Below are 20,760 nucleotides of genomic sequence, written 5' to 3'. Positions count from 1 at the left end.
GATCACTTAGTGATGTCTGTTCCTGGTACTTACTGGGGAGTGGCTGCACTCATCAAGGAGCTGTGCCTCTGCCTCAGAGCGAGGCAGTATTCAAGATTTTGGTGGTGTTTGTTGGAATGACAGCGCCTGCCACGTGCTGTAGCCCTGTGCCGCAGGGAGCCCTTGGGGTGTCTGCTGATCTCTCTCCATCTCTCGTTCTAGCTGTCCCTACCTGGCTCGCAAGCTGACCCTTGCCATCCCCATCATCGCTGCCATCCTCTTCTTCTTCGTCATGAGCTGCCTGCTGCAGACAAGCTTCACCGACCCTGGGATCCTGCCCCGGGCCACTGTCTGTGAAGCAGCCGCCCTGGAGAAACAGATCGGTGAGGTTTCTACTCCCAGCTGAAGCTGGGTCTCCATAGCTCCACATTCCCTGACTTGGGAGGAGGCCTGGTTTTCTCTTCCAAAACTATACTAGGAACTGGGGATGCAGTCGTGAGCAAGGCAGGCTGGAGCTGACACTGGCACAGAGGGAGACAGATGATCAACAAGTGAGCAAATAAGTAAGCAAGAAATGCTGGCCAGCCAGCAAAGGCCCCGATGGCAGCCAGCGTGGAGCTGAGTAGTTCCTGGGGGCCAGGCACTGTTTTAAGCTCTTTATATGCATGATCTTATTTAATCCCCCAGTAATCCTATGAGGTAGGTACTGTTGTTATTCTCCTTTTACTGATTAACTAAATCAAGGCAAAAGAGGGTCCAAGATCACAAAGTAAGTAGAAGAGCTGAGATGAGACCTCAGTCTAGAGCACCTGCTCTTAAACATTCATATACACTTATTCATTCACTCATCAAACATTTATTGACCCCCTACTATGTGCCAGGCACTTTTCTAGATGTGATACAGCAGTGAACAAAACTGACAATAGTCCCTGTCCTCATGGAGCTTGACAGTTGAGGAGGAGGAAAGAGACAATACATAACAGATAATTAAATATCTAGGATATCAGACAGAGAAGAAAGGAGGGAAGGAGGATGAAGGCTACAGGGAGGGTGTGTGATTTTACATAGGGTGGCCAGGGAACATCTTGTGAAGGAGGTGACATCTGAGCAAAGAAGCACCAGCCTGAACAGATGAGGGCTTGACGGTGGGGTTATCTAGGGAAGAGCCCAGTAGGTGTTGGGGAGTGGGCTAGTTTAGGTCAGGTGGTCAGGGAAGACCTCTAGGAGGAGGCGGCACTGGAGATGAGTGTGGTAGAAATACGGGGATCTGGGAAAAGTAAGGCCAAAGCCCAGAGTGGCAAACAGCCTGGGCGTGTGTGAGGAACGGCAGTGGCTGGAAAGACCCTGTGCTCCCAGGCAGCCCAGGTGGCCCTTGATTCCTTTCAGACTGCTGTGTGGGTTCCGGAGTGGCGGGGTACTGGGCCAGGTCCCTAATCTCAGCTTGCTGCACCCCAGCTCTTCCTGCTGAGAAGTGACGTGGCTACTTGCACACCTCGGGGGTTTCCGGTCCGTGGTTAGCTCCTTCCCCTAACAGCATGGTGTTCACACAGGCTTTTAAACACCCAGCTGGCCCTGAAGACATCTAGTGGCCTGTAAATGTCAGAGCCCTGCTGCATCCATCGCTAGAAATCATTTCACTAATACTCTGTGCAGCAGGGAGGGAGGGAGGGCGAGCAGCTGGAGAGGATGTTCTCTGGGCTCTGTCTGCTCTTTGTCTCATTCCTCTGCCCAGCCCCATCCTCAGCCGCGCCTGCGAGGGCCACCTCCTCTCACCTACATCCAGCGTCCTTCCCCTTCAAACTCTGGGTCCCTGGCCACTCCTTCAGGATCCCACGGTCTGACCTGGGCTGGCCCACCTGGCAGCTGGGGAGGCCCAGCTGTGCCCCGTTCTTCCTCCCCTTCTGGTCAGGGCTAATCATGAGGCAGGATTATTGTCCAGCTCAGCCGGACCCAGAGGTCTGGCTGCCTGGAATCCTCGGCCTCCTGTGAGCTGCGTGGATCACAGTGACAGTAGTAATCCCCTTCTTGGAAAGAGCTTGGCCGTGTGCTGAGTGCTTTCCATCTATTATCCCCACAAATCTTCACAACAGCCCAGTGAGGGCGACCCTGTTAACCAATTGTACTGATGGAGAAACTGAGGCAGGTGATCACAGGGCCAGGATAAAGAAGCAGAGACAGAGTGTGTGCCTTTCACTCCCAAACCCCTTGCTTTCTCTTCTGAGATGGCAGCAGGGACACATCTCCTTCATCCTCTGTCCACTTGTTTCCTGTGCTCTGGGAAGCCTTCTTGACCCCAGTTGGGCCAGGCCTTCCATTGCACATTCCCAGAGCACCTTCTCCTTCCTTCTCTGAACCTGTGCTGCAACGGTGGTCATTACAAAATTATCCTTTCTGCTGGCCTGTGAGGGCATGGAATTCCAGCATCTTGTTCACCTTGTCGCCATGTAGAAGGCTCAGTGACGTTGGCTAAATGAGTAAATGAATGACTGAAGAATAGGTGAGCTTCTGTGAAGGCCCTCCTTGCTCTGTCAGGGTGACAGGTGAGGAAACAGTCAGGACATCTCCCAGTTGGGCATCATGGGTTTGTTCATTTGTGTGTTAATTCTATATGCTGACCCCTGACAGCAGAGTGAAGGCAGGTGGGGGCCAACAATGAATCTGATAGGAGCTTACTCTCATGGGTTCCAGACAAGTTGGCCCCAGGTGGGAGCCCTGACCAGCCACTGCCAGTGAGATCAGGCTTTAGAAGAGGGTCAGAGGAGTCAGGAGCATCTTCTGCCTGGGGGACTGGAGAAGCTTCCTGGAGAAGTGATGCTTGAGCTAAGTCTTTAAGTTTGGGTGGAATTCAAGCACAGGAGCTGTGCGGAGGCAGCCCTTCAGGCAGACAAAGCTGAGGGAAGAGAGAGTGGCAGAGGGAAGGAGGAGGGATGGGAACGGGCCACTGAGCAGGCCATGTTGGCTAGAATATGAGGAGCACTTCAGATAGTTAGGGATATTAGAGATATTCCAGTTGGAAGGATGGGGTGGAATCAATCTTGTAGGGCGCTGAATGTCCCTAAGACTTTTCTTTGCGAACAGGTGCAAAGTGCAAAAGTGGCATTTTGGAGGCCTTTGAATTCTCAAACTTGAATAGAAGCCAAATTTTTGGGTGTGACCAGGAGACTTCTAACTAATTAAAGTAAAACATATTTCCCAGGGCTGGCACAGTGGCTCACGCCTGTAATCCCAGCACTTTGGGAGGCCGAGGCGGGCGGATCACAAGGTCAGGAGATTGAGACCATCCTGGCCAACATGGTGAAACCCTGTCTCTAGTAAAAATACAAAAATTAGCTGGGCATGGTGGCGTGTGCCTGTAATCCCAGCTACTCAGGAGGCTGAGGCAGAATAATCGCTTGAACCAGGGAGTCGGAGGTTGCAGTGAGCCAAGATTGCGCCATTGCACTCCAGCCTGGCGACAGAGCAAGACTCCGTCTCAAAAAACAAAAAAAGAAAAAACATATTTCCCCGAAAATGATCAGGACTAAGATCACTGAACCTTTTCCAGAAGGTTGGGAGCTGTCTCTGAGGCAGGTGGTGCTGTTCATGTGAGCATGAACTGATTACCTGGTCCTAGGCTCATGTAGACAGTGTGGGCTTTTCCCTTTGGTACCCCAGCCCAGCAACTCCAGCCCAACAGGTCTGGCCCAGGGCTCCTGCCCTGTGGGGACAGTCTGAGGTAGAGTGACCAGCTCCTCCCAGTTTACCCAGGACCACCTGGAAAGTCTCCTGTCTTAGGAAACCACTCAATCCCAGGAAAATCAGGGCACTCGGTCACCTTCATCTGAGATCCTGTCTTGCCGGCTGGTGGGCTGTGCAGCTGGCTCACCCTGAAGGCTCTAGGCAGTTGGGAAGAGCAATATTGCTCCCAGAAGCTCCTGGTCTGATGGGAGGTGATAGAGACATCCAAATCCAAGTGACAGATGCTCACTTGGACCCTGTTACAGTTCACATGACGGACACAGAGGCTGCGTCTCTCTCCACTGCCATACACCAGCTCCCAGACCCCATCTCCTTTGTCTCCAGCACGTCTCTGCCCACTTCCCCTGGACAGACCTGCCTCGTGTTCCACCTGAACTGGCTCAGGGCTCTGCAGAACAGGCCCTGACTGGGCCTTTCCCTTCAATTGTAGTTATCTCTCCAAGATCCCAAATTTGTTCTCCCCACCCCTGCCCTGTCCCCCCACAAACCCCACAGAATTTGGGTGACTCTCTGGTGCCCTCAGCATATCAGTGATATGAGTCCAGCCTTTGTGATTTTTCCTTCTGCATCCCGCCTTGTACCTTCATTTCTTTTTTTTCTTTTTTCTTTTTTTTTTTTTTTGAGACGGAGTCTTGCTCCGTTGCCCAGGCTGGAGTGCAGTGGCACAGTCTCAGCTCACTGCAACCTCTGCCTCCCGGGTTCATGCCATTCTCCTGCCTCAGCCTCCCGAGTAGCTGGGACTACAGGCACCTGCTACCACGCCCAGCTAATTTTTCATATTTTTAGTAGAGACGGGGTTTCACTGTGTTAGCCAGGATGGTCTCAATCTCCTGACCTTGTGATCCGCCCGTCTCAGCCTCCCAAAGTGCTGGGATTACAGGCATGAGCCACCGCATCTGGCTGTACCTTCATTTCTTTAGTATTTTCCTCCTAAATGGCTCATCTTTAAATATATATGTATTATATATATTTCATATACATTAAATATATATTAAATGCAGCTGGGCTCAGTGGCTCATGCCTGTAATCCCAGCACATTGGGAGTCCGAAGCAGGTGGATCACAAGGTCAGGAGATCGAGACCATCCTGGCTAACAAGGTGAAGCCCCATCTCTACTAAAAAAAATACAAAAAAAATTAGCTGGGTGTGGTGGCGGCCGCCTGTAGTCCCAGCTACTGGGGAGGCTGAGGCAGGAGAATGGTGTGAACCTGGGAGGCGGAGCTTGCAGTGAGCCGAGATGGCGCCACTGCACTCCAGCCTGGGCGACAGAGTGAGACTCTGTCTCAAAAAAAAAAAAAAAAAAAAATATATATATATATATATATATATATATATAAAATATACATTTATATATTTACTACATATGTATAATATATAACATATTTAATATGTATAATATATTTAACATATTTAATATGTATAATATACATTTTACATCTATATTTAATATGCATAATATGTATTTAACATATATTTAATATGTATAATATATTTAACATATTTAATATATTATATTATATTTATTTATTTATTTATTTATTTTTTGAGACAGAGTCTCGCTCTGTCACCCAGGCTGGAGTGCAATGGTGTGATCTCAGCTTACTGCAGCCTCCACCTCCTGGGTTCAAGCGACTCTCCTGCCTCAGCCTCCCAAGTAGCTGCGATTACAGGCATGCACCACCATGCCTGGCTAATTTTTGTATCTTTAGTAGAGATGGGGTTTCACCATGTTGGCCAGGCTGGTCTTGAACTTCTGACCTCAGGTGATCCACCTGCCTCAGCCTCCCAAAGTGCTGGGATTACAGGCATGATCCACCGTGCCCAGCCCCTCTTCTATCTTCTTGAAAACTCACTCATGAGATTAAGGCAAGCTGCAGTCTACCCCAGCCACCGCTCTTCTCCTACTGGTCCCTGGCACCCCCAGCCACGCTGTGCACTGGATGCCTCAGTGCGTTTGCTTGTGCTTGTGCTGTCCCCGCCTGCCGTGGTGAGCCAGAGTGCTCATTCTTTCTGATCCAGCTTTGCTGTTACTTCTTTTGTTGCTTGCTTTTTTTTTTTTTTTAAGACAGGGTTTTGCTCTTGTTGCCCAGGCTGGAGTGCAGTGGTGAGATCTCGGCTCACCACAACCTCTGCCTCTCGGGTTCAAGCGATTCTCCTGCCTCAGCCTCCCGAGTAGCTGGGATTATGGGCATGCACCACCATGCACCCTAATTTTGTATTTTTAGTAGAGACGGGGTTTCTCCATGTTGGTCAGGCTGATCTCAAATTCCCGACCTCCGGTGATCCACCCGCCTCGGCCTCCCAAAGTGCTGGAATTACAGGTGTGAGCCACTGTGCCTGGCCCCTTGCTTTCTTTTTAAATTATTTTTTGTAGAAACAGGGTCTTGCTGTGTTGCCCAGGCTGGTCTCTCAAACTCCTGGACTCAAGCAGTCCTCCAGCCTTACCATCCCAAAGTGTTGGGATTACAGTCATGAGCCACTGCACTCGGCCTGTTGCTTTCTTGAATGCTGCTTCCTGCCTCCACCCCACATATTTCCCTCTGTGTTCTTGAGGCATTGAGTATAGGCACCAGTAATGTCATTAACTGAATAGCTATTTAGGTCAGATCTTGATATTATGTTATTTCTGATTTGTGTAAAATTTTACAAGGTTGATGTCATCATTACCCATTCTACAGGTGAGGAAAGTGAGGCTTAGAGATTGACCAGCTTCTTAAGTTTACAGGCTAACGATTGGCCATGCCAGGGTTCAAAATAAGATTAGGCAGGCCCAGAGTCACCACACAGAGGCACTGCCTTGTAGGAGGACTCTTAATTATCCACTTCTGTCTGACTCTGCCCTCAGGCGGGCTCTTCCTGTATCCACAGGCCTAGCACTAAGCCTGGTATGTGGTGAAGGCCCCATGAACCCCAGAGATGGACAGAAGTGGTCTGGGAGGGTTATGGTGACCTAGCACTCGAGGCCTGGGAGCTGTGGCTGACCTTGAGCTGGCCTTAGAGGCGGGGAGACTGCAGTCCTGCAGCTGTTTCCTCTGCAGGTGACAACAGTGGAAGGGCAGAGGGCAGTCAGGGCCTTCTCAGCAGCCCGCAGCCAGCCCTGGGGAACTTCCACAGCCCCAGCCTTTCAGGCTCTGACCGCAGAAGGCCTGCCTGCTCCTCTCCGAGAGCTGTCTTAGGGTGGGGAAATTCCTTTGCCCTCACAGCCATTCAGTGACGAGTAGCCTTGCTTTTCGTCTCATTTTCACATCCTCAGAGCTTTGGTTTCTGCCTGGAAGGCAGCAGGAGGGCCTTGCTAGCATAAGGGCACCTTTTTACTTGGGAAGAGCCTGGCATAGCAGAAACAGCCCTGGAGTAGATCTTAGATTCCCTGAGGGCAGGGATAGCATCACTTATCATCACTCCCTTCTTTCTTCTTTTCTACAACAAATATTTTTTGAACATCCACGGTATGTCAGGCAGGCACAGGGTGAACAAAACCAATATCTTTGACTCATTTCTATGAATTTGCCCCTTACCTTCCCTGCCACCCCCAGGCCTTGTACAATAACTTGCACATAGTAGGTGCTCATGTGTGAAAGAGTGAACAAATGAGTGCCCTGGAAGACAAGGGTCCTAGTTTCAGCCCCACCTTCTATTATTGGAGTGAACTCGCTTTCCCATCTGTAACTCACAGGCATGGATCCCCTTGCCTAGCCCAGAGCAGTCTCTGTGATTGAGTGAGACTAGGAATGTCAGCACACTTTGTAAGTCACTTTTCTCTATTGAAACTGAAGAGACTTGAGTCTTTTGGTCAGGAATGGAGAGTGGACTTGCTCCAGGTGCTAACAAGCTGCCATCGGTAGTGGCTGCCAGGAGGAGCAGGTTGAGGAGGATTCTGAGGCTGAGTTTGGGGCGGTGATGGGTCAGCACTGTCCGGTCTGAGAATCAGCAATGGGAGAGCTGCTTGTCTTCCCCCATGAAGGGTGCGGCCCCTGCAGAGCCTCCTTTGTCCCAACTCTGGCGACTTTGATTTAGCACCAGGTGGACTCTTGCTCCAGCATGACACAGCGCTCTGCCTCCCCTGGCTCCTGGCAGCCTCAGGAAGCCGGGGTACAGAGCTTCATTTGCTCTTCTGCAGAGTGCTGGAGAGAAAGAAGCCTGGCTGCTGGAGACCAGAACATGCTTAGCAGTTCCCTCCCTGTCCTGGGGAGAGGCTTGGGTTCCCCTCTCCCCTGAGGAAGACCTGTGGGATTCCACTGAGGATTCCAGTAACTTCTGTCAGTGCTGGAGAGGGTCTGTGGCTGTCCTTCATTCACAGATGGGCTGTGTTCTGAAGTTTTCTTCATAACTCCATTGTTTGTTTGGAATGCAATGTTTTGTGGAAACAAAAGTCATAATAATGGCTGATATTTGTTAAGCCCTTGTCAAGCGTTAGCCACTTTGCTAAAGCCACTTGGTGAATTCTCACCTAATCCTTCCAGCAGCCCCCTGAGATGGACTCAATGATGTTCCATTTTATTTTATTTTTTTGAGACAGCCTTGCTCTGTCACCCAGGCTGGAGTGCAGTGGCGCGATTTCGGATCACTTCAACCTCCACCTCCTGGGTTCAAGCGATTCTTCCTGCCTCAGCCTCCCGAGTAGCTGGGATTACAGGCATGCGCCACCATGCCCAGCTAATTTTTGTATTTTTAGTAGAGATGGGGTTTCAGTGTGTTGGCCAGGCTGGTCTTGAACTCCTGACCTCAGGTGATCCGCCTGCCTCGGCCTCCCAAAGTGCAGGGATTACAGGCGTGAGCCATCACGTCCAGCCTATTTATTTTAACTTTTAAATTTTTTTTAGAGACACAGCCTCGCTCTGTCACCCAGGCTGGAATGCAGTGGCACAGTCATACCTCACTGCAACCTTGAACTCCTAAACTTTCCCTTCAACTTTCCCTTCAACTGTAGTAGTTATCTCTCTTGTTAGGTTGTTTCATTACCACCTTGACTTCCTGCCTCAGTCTCCCATGTAGCTAGAATTGCAGATTCATGCCACATACAGCTAATTTTTTTTGGGGGGGGGGGGACAGAGTTTTGCTCTTGGCACCCAGGCTGGAGTGCAGTGGCGTGATCTCAGCTCACTGCAACCTCTGCCTCCCGGGTTCAAGTGATTCTCTTGCCTCAGCCTCCCTAGTAGCTGGGATTACAGGTGCACACCACCACACCTGGCTAATTTTTGTATTTTTAGTAGAAATGGGGTTTCACCATGTTTAAGGCTGGTCTTGAACTCCTGACCTCAGACAGGTGATCCACCCGCCTTGGCCTCCCAAAATGTTGGGATTACAGGTGTAAGCCACCACGCCCAGCCCACATCCAGCTAATTTTTAAAAATTATTATTTTTATAGAGATGGGGTCTTACACTATGTTGCCCAGGCTGATCTCAAACTCCTGGCCTCAAGCAATCCTCCTGCTTCAGCCTCCCAACGTGCTGGGATTACAGGCATGAGCCACTATGCTTGGCCTTCCATTTTATTTATTTAGCAGATGATGGCACAGAGAAGTTGAGTGATTTGACCCACCTCACTCAGCCAGTAAGTGATTGGAGTGAGATTTATACCTACATGTGTTTCTGGCTCCAAAGCCTATATCCAAGTCAGCAAGGAAGCAGTGAGTGGGGAGCCAAAAGCTGGGACTCTGGGGCCTGTGGGACAGGATTAGGGGTTTGGTTTGGAGTAGTATCACCAGCTTTGGAAAGAGCTGCTGCTGGGGGTTCTGCATCCTGGAGCGTCATGGCATGAACAGTTGGTCAGGAGCAATGTCAGTGGCTCCTGGGAGGCTAGCACTGTGCTCAGGGCTGTGGAAGCATCTCATTCAGCCCTCACCACAATCCTATGAAGGTATGACTTGACCCATCTCTATTTTACAGATAAAGAAACTGAGGTGGCCAGGCGCGGTGGCTCACGCCTGTAATCCCAGCACTTTGGGAGGCCAAGGTGGGTGGATCATGAGGTCAGGAGTTCAAGACCAGCCTGGCCAACATAGTGAAACCCTGTCTCTACTAACAATACAAAAAATTAGCCAGGCATGGTTGCGGGCACCTGTAATCCCAGCTACCCAGGAGGCTGAGGCAGAGAATTGCTTGGACCTGCAAGGTGGAGGTTGCAGTGAGCCAAGATCGCGCCACTGCACTCCAGCCTGGGCAACAGAGTGAGACTCCATCTCAAAAAAAAAAAAAAAAAAAAAAGAGAGAGACAGGGTCCGCCTTTATTGCCCAGGCAGGTCTCAAACTCCTGGCTTCAAGCAATCTTCCTGCCTCAGCCTCCCAAAGTGCTGGGATTACAGGCATGAGCCACTATGCTTGGCCCTGTGAGTTAATAATAATAGCTCACACTTGCTAACCATTTGCTTTGTGCCATTTCACATATATTGATTCATTTAACTCTCACAACAACCCTATGAAGGTGAGTTACTATTGTTTCTATTTCAGTGATTAGAGAAACTGAGGCACAAAGAGCTTATATGATTTTTTAGCAAATGATATCATCAGGAGAAACCCAGCTGGGCAGAAGTGGAGTGGAACTAGATTCATTAGCTATTCTACCTGTTATTCCTGTTTTACACATGAGAAAACTGAGGCTCAGAGAAGTTCATTTGACTTCAGCCTTACACACAACCAGTCAATGACAAAACCAGGGTTCAGAGTGTGGCCATTGGCCTCTAAATCCCCCACCCTTTTTCATGCTGCCTATTTTAGGGAAGAAATGCTCAGATGCTTAGTTCCATTTTAAACATGCTGTAGTCAAGGTGGTGATGAAACAACCTAACAAAGTAAACCTTTGGTAGTTGAAAATGTGAGACTGAAGCATGTTTGCTTCACTGATATATGCCAAGTGCCTAGAATCGTGCCTGGCACATTGGTAGGCACTCAGTAAATAATCATTGGAGGCCAGTGGCCAAACTGGAGACATTATCTGGCAAACAATGCAATGGAAGCAATGGCAGGGTGCATGGTGGAGGGCTGGGGGTATAGGCTGCCCCAGGAGACTCAGACTTCTTTCTGGAAGGAGCCACTGTTCAGGTCCTCTGTGCCCTGGGGTACCCAGAGGCTCAATGGGTGAAGTTTTGGGCTTTGCATATGACACACCTAGGTTAGAGTCCTGCTCTGCCGATATACCAGGGCAGGACCTAAATAACTTACTTAAGTCTTTCTTTTTTTCTTTCTTTCTTTTTTTTTTTTTTTTTTCTTTTTTTGAGACGGAGTTTCGTTCTTATCACCCAGGCTGGAATGCAATGGCGACTGTTCAGCTCACTGCAACCTCCACCTCCCGAGTTCAAGCAATTCTCCTGCCTCAGCCTCCCGAGTAGCTGGAATTATAGGCACGCGCCACCACACCCAGCTAACTTTTGTGTTTTTAGTAGAGAGGGTTTCACCAGGTTGGCCAGGCTGGTCTCGAACTCCTGACCTAAGGTGATCCACCCGTCTCAGCCTCCCAAAGTGCTGGGATTACAGGCGTGAGCCACCGTGCCCGGCCTCCTTTTTTCTCTATTTCTTATTTTTTATGGAAGTATAATGGGCTTATCAAAAGTATACAAGCTGTGGCCGTGTACGGTGGTTCATGCCTGTAATACCAGCACTTTGGGAGGCTGAGGTGGGTGGATGACTTCAGATCAGGAGTTCGAGACCAGCCTGGCCAACATGGTGAAACCCCATCTCTACAAAAAAATACAAAAATTATCTGGGCGTAGTGGCACACGCCTGTAATCCCAACTCCTCAGGAGGCTGAGGCAGGAGAATTGCTTGAACCTGGGAGGCGGAGGTTGCAGTGAGCCGACATCATGCCACTGCACTCCAGCCTGGGCAACAGAGCAAGATTCTGTCTCAAAAAAAAAAAGGTATAGAAATTTTAAGTGTTCTGTCTGATGAATGTTCACAAACTGAATGTACACATGTAATCAGCACTGAGATCAAGAAACAGTATATGACTGGCATCCCAGGAGCCCCCTCATGCCCCCTTCCAATCACTGTCACTCTCCAAGGGTTACACAATCCTAATTTCTAACACCATGGATTACTTTTGCCTATTTTTGAACATTTTGTATTGTATGTCTAGCTTCCTCACTTTACACAATTTGTTTTGTTTTGTTTTTTTGTGATGGAGTCTCACTCTGTCACCCAGACTGGAGTGCAATGGCGCGATTTCAGCTCACTGCAACCTCCATCTCCTGGGTTCAAGAAATTCTCCTGCCTCAGCCTCCCGAGTAGCTGGGATTACAGGTGCACACCACCATGCCCAGCTAATTTTTGTATTTTTGTAGAGACGGGGTTTCACCATGTTGGCCGGGCTGGTCTTGAACTCCTGACCTCAAGTGATCTGCCCGCCTTGGCCTCCCAAAGTTCTGGGATTATAGGTGTGAGCCACTGCACCCGGCCAGACAATGTTTATGAGATTCATTAATATTATTGTGTGTAGTTGACGATGGTTCGATTCTCATTGCTATATAGAATTCCACTGTGTGAATATACTACTTTTTAAAAACATCCATTCTACTACTGGGGTGTTTGGGTAGTTCTGGAGTTTGTCTATTATGAGAATTATTGCTGTGAACATCCTTGTGCATGTCTTTCAGAGCACATTATCTCATGCACGTTGCTGTTGGGTAGATGCCTGGGAGCAGGTTTTCTGGGCGTGCATATGTTCAGCTTGGGTAGCTGTTGCCAAACAGTTGTCCAAAGCGGTCATATGAGATTTCTAGTTGCTCTACTTTTTTGCCAACACTTGCTATGTTTTATTTTTTTTCATTTTAGCCATTCTAGTGCATGTGTCATAGCAGCATATTGTGGTCTTAATTTGCATTTCCTCGCTGACTAATGAATATAAGCACTTTTTCATGTGTTTCTTGGCTGTTTGGACAGCCTCTTTTATGAGATGCCTACTTAAGTCTTTTGTCCGTATTTGTATTCAGTTGTCTGACTTTCTTACTGACTTACAGGATTTCTTTACATGGTTTTTTTTTTTTTTTTTTTTTGAGATGGAGTCTTGCTCTGTCACCCAGGCTAGAATGCAGTGGCGCAATCTCGGCTCACTGCAGTCTCCGCCTCCTGAGTTCAAGTGATTCTCCTGCCTCACCCTCCCAAGTAGCTGGGATTACAGGCATGCGTCACCATGCCCAGCTAATTTTTGTATTTTTAGTATAGACGAGGTTTCACCAGTTTGGCCAGGCTGGTCTCGAACTCTTGACCTGAGGTCATCCGCCTGCCTCGGCCTCCCAAAGTGCTGGAATTACAGGCTTAAGCCACGGCGCCCAGCCCTTTACATATTCCTGATACAAGTCCTTTGTCTTTTTTTTTTTTCTCTTTTTTTTTTTCTTTTTTATTGATCATTCTTGGGTGTTTCTCGCAGAGGGGGATTTGGCAGGGTCACAGGACAATAGTGGAGGGAAGGTCAGCAGATAAACAAGTGAACAAAGTTCTCTGGTTTTCCTAGGCAGAGGACCCTGCGGCCTTCCGCAGTGTTTGTGTCCCTGGGTACTTGAGATTAGGGAGTGGTGATGACTCTTAACGAACATGCTGCCTTCAAGCATCTGTTTAACAAAGCACTTCTTGCACCGCCCTTAATCCATTCAACCCTGAGTGGATACAGCACATGTTTCAGAGAGCACAGGGTTGGGGGTAAGGTCACAGATCAACAGGATCCCAAGGCAGAAGAATTTTTCTTAGTACAGAACAAAATGAAAAGTCTCCCATGTCTACCTCTTTCTACACAGACACGGCAACCATCCGATTTCTCAATCTTTTCCCCACCTTTCCCCCCTTTCTATTCCACAAAACCGCCATTGTCTTCATGGCCCGTTCTCAATGAGCTGTTGAGTACACCTCCCAGATGGGGTGGTGGCCGGGCAGAGGAGCTCCTCACTTCCCAGTAGGGGCGGCCGGGCAGAAGCGCCCCTCACCTCCCGGACAGGGCGGCTAGCCGGGCGGGGGGCTGACCCCCCCCACCTCCCTCCCGGACGGGGCGGCTGGCCGGGCGGGGGGCTGACCCCCCACCTCCCTCCCGGACAGGGCGGCTGGCCGGGCAGAGGGGCTCCTCACTTCCCAGTAGGGGCGGCCGGGCAGAGGCGCCCCTCATTTCCCGGACGGGGCGGCTGGCCAGGCGGGGGGCTAACCCCCCCACCTCCCTCCTGGACGGGGCGGCTGGCCGGGCAGAGGGGCTCCTCACTTCCCGGTAGAGGCGGCCGGGCAGAGGCGCCCCTCACTTCCCGGACGGGGCGGCTGGCCAGGCGGGGGGCTAACCCCCCCACCTCCCTCCCGGACGGGGCGGCTGGCCGGGCAGAGGGGCTCCTCACTTCCCGGTAGAGGCGGCCGGGCAGAGGCGCCCCTCACCTCCCAGACGGGGCGGCTGGCCGGGCGGGAGGCTGACCCCCCCACCTCCCTCCTGGACAGAGCGGCTGGCCGGGCAGAGGGGCTCCTCACTTCCCAGAAGGGGCGGCCGGGCAGAGGCGCCCCTCACCTCCCGGACGGGGCGGCTGGCCAGGCGGGGGGCTAACCCCCCCACCTCCCTCCCGGATGGGGCGGCTGGCCGGGCCAGGGGCTGACGCCCCCACCTCCCTCCCAGACAGAGCGGCTGGCTGGGCAGAGGGGCTCCTCACTTCCCAGTAGGGGCGGCCGGGCAGAGGCGCCCCCCCACCTCCTGGACAGGGCGGCTGGCCAGGCGGGGGGCTGATCCCCCCACCTCCCTCCCAGACGGGGCGACTGGCCAGGCGGGGGGCTGATCCCCCCACCTCCCTCCCGGACGGGGCGGCTGGCCGGGCGGGGGGCTGAGCCCCCCACCTCCCTCCCGGACGGGGCGGCTGGCCGGGCAGAGGGGCTCCTCACTTCCCAGTAGGGGCGGCCGGGCAGAGGCACCCCTCGCCTCCCGGACGGGGCGGCTGGCCAGGCGGGGGGCTGACCCCCCCACCTCCCTCCCGGACGAGGCGGCTGGCCGGGCAGAGGGGCTCCTCACTTCCCGGTAGGGGCGGCCGGGCAGAGGCGCCCCTCACCTCCCGGACGGGGCGGCTGGCCGGGCGGGGGGCTGACCCCCCCACCTCCCTCCCGGACGAGGAGGGAGGACGCTCCTCACTTCTCAGACGGGGTGGCTGCCGGGCGGAGGGGCTCCTCACTTCTCAGACGGGGCGGTTGCCAGGCAGAGGGTCTCCTCACTTCTCAGACAGGGCGGCCGGGCAGAGACACTCCTCACATCCCGGACGGGGCGGCAGGGCAGAGGTGCTCCCCACATCTCAGACGATGGGCGGCCGGGCAGAGACGCTCCTCACTTCCCAGATGTGATGGCGGCCGGGAAGAGGCGCTCCTCACTTCCTAGATGGGATGGCGGCCGGGCAGAGACGCTCCTCACTTTCCAGACTGGGCAGCCAGGCAGAGGGGCTCCTCACATCCCAGACGATGGGCGGTCAGGTGGAGACGCTCCTCACTTCCCAGACGGGGTGGCTGCCAGGCAGAGGCTGCAATCTCGGCACTTAGGGAGGCCAAGGCAGGCGGCTGGGAGGTGGTTGTAGCGAGCCGAGATCACGCCACTGCACTCCAGCCTGGGCGCCATTGAGCACTGAGTTAACGAGACTCCGTCTGCAATCCCGGCACCTCGGGAGGCCGAGGCTGGCGGATCACTCGCGGTTAGGAGCTGGAGACCAGCCCAGCCGACATATCGAAACCCCGTCTCCACCAAAAAAATACGAAAACCAGTCAGGCGTGGCGGCGCGCGCCTGCAATCGCAGGCACTCGGCAGGCTGAGGCAGGAGAATCGGGCAGGGAGGTTGCAGTGAGCTGAGATGGCAGCAGTACCGTCCAGCTTCGGCTCGGCATCAGAGGGAGACCGTGGAAAGAGGGGAGAGGGGAGGGGGAGAGGGGGGAGGGGAGAGGGGAGAGGGGAGAGGGAGCTCTATCTACCACACAGTCTTGGGTGCAAAGTCGTTTCCATCTTCTTGAAGCTGGAATTCAAGTCCTTTGTCTTTGTTTACAAGATGTAAACATCTTGTAATTATCCATTCCTGCTCTAAAGGTTACTTCTTCATTCTTTTTTTTTTTTTTTTTTTTTGAGACAGTCTCTCTCTGTCACCCAGGCTGGAGTGCAGTGGCATGATTTCAGCTCACTGTAACCCCCACCTCCCTGGTTCAAGTGATTTTCATGCCTCAGCCTCTTGAGTAGCTGGGATTACAGGCGCCCACCACCACACCCAACTAATTTTTGTATTTTTAGTAAAGATGGGATTTCACCATGTTGGCCAGGCTGGTATCGAACTCCCAACCTCAGGTGATCTGCCTGCCTTAGCCTCCCAAATTGCTGGGATTACAGGCTTGAGCTACCGTGCCTGGCCTCATTCTTTTTTTTAATCATCCAGCCCCAAAAAACTCTTCATTCTTTTAATGATTACCTTTAAATGAAAAAAAAATTTTAATTTTGATATAATGCAGTTTATCAAATTGCTCTTTTATGATTAGCCCCTTTGTGTCTTTTGTTTGTTTGAGACAGGGTCTTGTTCTGTTGCAAAGGCTGGAGTGCAGTGGCACAATCATGGCTCACTGCAGCCCCAAACTCCTGAGCTCAGGCAATCCTCCTGCCTCAGCCTCCTGAGAAGCTGGGACCACAGGCATGAGCAACCATACCCAGCCACCTCCATATGAGTTTTGGAATGAGTTTGTCAATTTTCACAAAAACAACCTACTGGGATTTTTGACTAGGATTATGTTGAATCTGTGGATTAGGGAGAATAAATCCTTTCATAATATTCAGTCTTCCAATCCATGAATATGCTATATCTCTGCCTTTTTTTCTCTTAAATTTCTTTTGTGTGTGTGTGTATATATATATGTGTGTATATATATGTGTGTGTATATATACGTATATCTATATATACACATATATATCTATATATATACACATATATACACGTATATATATACACATATATACATATATACATATATACACATATATACATATATACGTGTATATATGTGTATATATATAGAGAGATATATAGATATATATCTATATAGAGATATGTGTGTGTGTGTGTGTATATATATATATATATTTTTTTTTTTTTTTTTTTTTTTTTTTTGAGGCAGAGTCTCGCTCTGTCTCCCAGGCTGGAGTGCAGTAGCCCAATCTTGGCTCACTGCAAGCTCTGCCTCCCGGGTTCACACCATTCTCCTGCCTCAACCTCCCAAGTAGCTGGGACTACAGGCGCCCGCCACCACGCCCGGCTGATTTTTTTGTATTTTTAGTAGAGACGGGGTTTCACTGTGTTAATCAGGATGGTCTCCTGACCTCATGATCCGCCTGCCTCGGCCTCCCAAAGTGCTGGGATTACAGGCGTGAGCCACCATGCCCAGCCTTAAATTTCTTATTATGAAAATTTCAAACACACAGAAAAAGCAGGAAGGATTATAGTACAACTAATTCCTGTACATTCACCATCTAGATTGAATAGTTGTTGATAGTGCATCTTATTTGCATGTATATGTTTGTTCTTCTCAAACTATTTCATAGTAAATTATAGACATCATAGATACTTTACCTATAAATATTTCAACATATGTCTTAAAAATCTAAGGATAGTCTCCTACATAATCACAATTCCATTATCATACCTAAGAAAATTCATTGTTCCTAATTTTTTTTTTTTTCCGAGACAGAGTCTCCCACCGTCGCCCAGGCTGGAGTGCAGTGGCACGATCTCGGCTCACTGCAAGCTCCGCCTCCCGGGTTCAAGTGATTCTCCTGCCTCAGCCTCCCGAGTAGCTGGGACTACAGGCACACGCCACCACACCCGGCTAATTTTTTGTATTTTTAGTAGAGACGGGGTTTCACCGTGTTGGTCAGGATGGTCTCGATCTCCTGACCTCATGATCTGCCCCCCTCGGCCCCCCAAAGTGCTGGGGTTACAGATGTGAGCCACCACACCTGGCCAATTGTTCCCTAATTTTTGTTTGTTTTTAGAGACAGGGTCTTACTCTGTCACCCTGGCTAGAGTGCAGTGGAGTGATCCTGGCTCATGCTCACTGCAGCCTGGAACTCCTGGGCTCAAATGATCCTCCCAACTCAGCCTCCGTAGTAGCTGGGACTATAGTCACACGCCGTCATACCCGGCTAATTTTTGTTATTTTTTATAGAGATAGGGTCTTCCTATTTGCCCAGGCTCATCTTGAACTCCTGGGCTCAAGCAGTCCTCCCATCTTGGCCTCCCAAGGTGCTGGGACTACAGGCATGAGCCACTGCATTCGGCTCGTTTCGTAGTTTTTTTTTTTTTTTTTTTTGAGACGGAGTCTCGTTTCGTAGTTTTTAAGCTGTAGTCAGATTTCCACAGTTGCCCTCCAAATGTCTTTTGTTGCTGTGTTTTGTTTTGTTTTTCAAAATAAGATCCATGATGTATTGCATTTGTTTATGTCTCTTAAATCGCTTTTAATTTAGAATCATCTCCTCTCTGCCTCTCTTTCTCTCTTTTTTTTTTTTTTAAGACAGGTTCTGGCTTTGTTGCCCAGGCTGGAGTGCAGTGGCGTGATCTTGACTCACTGCAGCCTTCACCCCCTGGGCTCAAGTGATCCTCACTCCTCAGCCTCCCAAAGTGCTGGGATTACAGGTGTGAGCTACTGCACCCGACCTCCTCTCTCTTTTTATAAATGACATTGACTTTTGTTAGAGATCAGGCCAGCAGTCTTGTAGATGTCTCATATTCTAGATCTGACTTTTTCCTCATTGTGTTACTCACTTTGTTCCTCCATCTCCTGAACCTCCTGTAAACTGGGACATAGGTCTAGGCTTGATGAGATGCAGATAAACCTCACTGGCCGGGCGCGGTGCATCACTCCTATAATTCTGGCTGTTTGGGAAGCCGAGGTGGGCAGATCACCTGAGGTCAGGAGTTCAGACCAGCCTGGCCAACGTGGTGAAACTCTGTCTCTACTAAAAATACAAAAATTAGCTGGGCGTGGTGGCACACTCCTGTAATCCCAGCTACTCGGGAGGCTGAGGCATGAGAATCGCTTGAACCTGTGAGGTGGAGGTTGCAGTGAGCTGAGATTCACGCCACTGTACTCCAGCCTGGGCGACAGAGTGAGACTCTGCCTCAGGAAAAAAAAAAACAAACCCTCACTAAGCTTTCTGGGAGTCTCCTTCTCTGACAGCCCTTCTTAGAGTGGGTAAGGCCGGCAGGTGTACGAACAAGTATGTAAAGTTTTAGCACAGTGCCTGGTACAGAGGCAGTCTCAGTACATGGTGGCAGTTCCTAATATTTGTCCCTGCCTTAGGCCAGACATTTTACTCCAATGTTTGTTCCTGGGAACCTGTTACCCTGAGGCTTCTCCTGGACTGGCCAGGCAGCAGTAGCTTTCCCCCGCTGGGGATCCGGGCCCTGGGCTGCCTTGGGCATTCCCCATCTTTCTCTCCTCCTTCCCTCAGACAACACAGGCAGTTCTACATACCGGCCACCCCCTCGGACCCGGGAGGTGCTGATCAACGGGCAGATGGTGAAGCTGAAGTACTGCTTCACCTGCAAGATGTTCCGGCCACCCCGAACCTCACACTGCAGTGTCTGCGACAACTGTGTGGGTGAGTAGGAGGCAGCAGGGAGGGATGCAGGGATTCCTGAGAGAGACTGAGTCGTGGGGATGGGGGGCATCAAGCATGGGGATGGCATGGGCAGGGTCTGAAATACCCAGGGCTGGGCAGGGGGTCTGGTTCACCCAGATTTGCCCTGACTCAGGAGGGCCCAGGGGAGGGGCCCTCAGCATAACCAGGAGTGTTTTGGCTTCAGCTCAGGATTGGTGGATTCCTTCCCCCAGCTCTGAGGTGTGGGGCAGACAGACAGGCTTTGAACCCTTCTCCCAAGCTTCAGCCCGGTCCTCAAGAGGTCCAAGCTCCCAGGAAACAGACTGGAACAATAACATTCCAGATGTGTTTGGGCCAGAAAGAATGAGTTACTGTCCAGTGGCCCAGGGCCAGCTGTACTGAAAAACTTTGATCTGATTCCCAGAGTTGAGAGGGAAAAGCATCTAGCAACAGAGGCGTTTAAGCTGATGAGGTGCAGAGGATGTCACCACTGGAAATGGCTCCTGACCCTACAGCTGCCTGCAGTGGTTGTTTTGTCCCCTCTCCCTGCTCTCCAGAGGCTGTGTAGTTCTGATGGGCACCCTGAGAGGGTGTTGTAAGGGATATAATGCATGAGAGGGCCCAGGTGAGCTGAGCCACAGTGACTGTGCATAGTTCCCAGGGCAGTGAGCTCATCATGCCAGCTCAGTACTCCCTAAGCAAGAGAACAGCAGGGAACACCCTGTGACGGCATGCAGTGAAGGGGGTGACTCAGTGGGCACCATTCATCCCCAAGGAGCTGCCCCGCCCACCCGTGCAAAGGGCACTGGCCTTGGCATGAGGCCTGCAATGGGCTTGTGACCCACATTCCCACAAGGACTTTCTTTACCAGTCTGGGTGTGCCTCCACCCCCGGGGACAGTGTGCAGGTGAGCTCAGCCCTTTGACCTGGCCTGTGATGCTGGCTGGCTGTGAACCCCATTGCAGCTCAGCCCCTCCCTGGGCCGCTAGTCCTAGAGCAGGAGACGGGTTGTTGACTGTTAGCATGTGGTTGGGATGGTAGACCAGGTGACAAGTATTTTTGTGAGTCTTTGTGCCGGCACTGCTCTGGATCCTGGGGAGTCAGCATGGTGTGAGACCAGCACAGCCCCCCTCGCCCATGGAGCTTACAGTCAAGTAGGGCTGATTGGCCAATCCAGTAATTATAAATAAGCATAAAAACACACATGGGCAGAGTGTGACAAAAGAGAAGTGATGGGGCAGATAACAGGGGCCCCCTCCCCTAGTCTGGGATTGGAAGAGACTTTCTTAAGGAGGTGGCTTTGCAGCTGAGACGCGAAGGAGAAGTTCCAGTTAACCAGGTAAAGAGACGAGAGAGTGTATCAGGCAGTGGGAACTGGTACACAAAGGACCAGAGGCAGGTGTGTCCAAGGCGTGGGAGCCAGCTGGTGCTGCGAGAGTGAACGGGGTAGGAAAGCCCCAGCCATGGGTGAGGCCGCCAAA

At 51.1% G+C, this 20,760-nt stretch overlaps 1 protein-coding gene across 3 annotated transcripts in view; it reads left to right on the top strand.

Annotated features, from left to right (window-relative positions):
• The window catches only part of ZDHHC18 (zinc finger DHHC-type palmitoyltransferase 18), a 33,662-nt gene that overhangs the window by 5,546 nt on the left and 7,356 nt on the right, over window positions 1-20,760 (top strand). For all 3 annotated transcript variants that reach the window (XM_034959060.3, XM_034959059.3, XM_008961653.5), the window contains exons 2-3: window positions 202-362; window positions 19,130-19,279. In XM_034959060.3, the coding sequence (XP_034814951.1) occupies window positions 202-362; window positions 19,130-19,279 (311 nt within the window). The remainder of the gene's footprint in view (window positions 1-201; window positions 363-19,129; window positions 19,280-20,760) is intronic.

Source organism: Pan paniscus, chromosome 1 (genome assembly GCF_029289425.2).
Source record: "Pan paniscus chromosome 1, NHGRI_mPanPan1-v2.0_pri, whole genome shotgun sequence".
Lineage (NCBI taxonomy): Eukaryota > Metazoa > Chordata > Mammalia > Primates > Hominidae > Pan > Pan paniscus.
The sequence above is the reverse complement of the archived record's forward strand: the minus strand, read 5'-3'. Positions and strand labels throughout refer to the sequence as shown.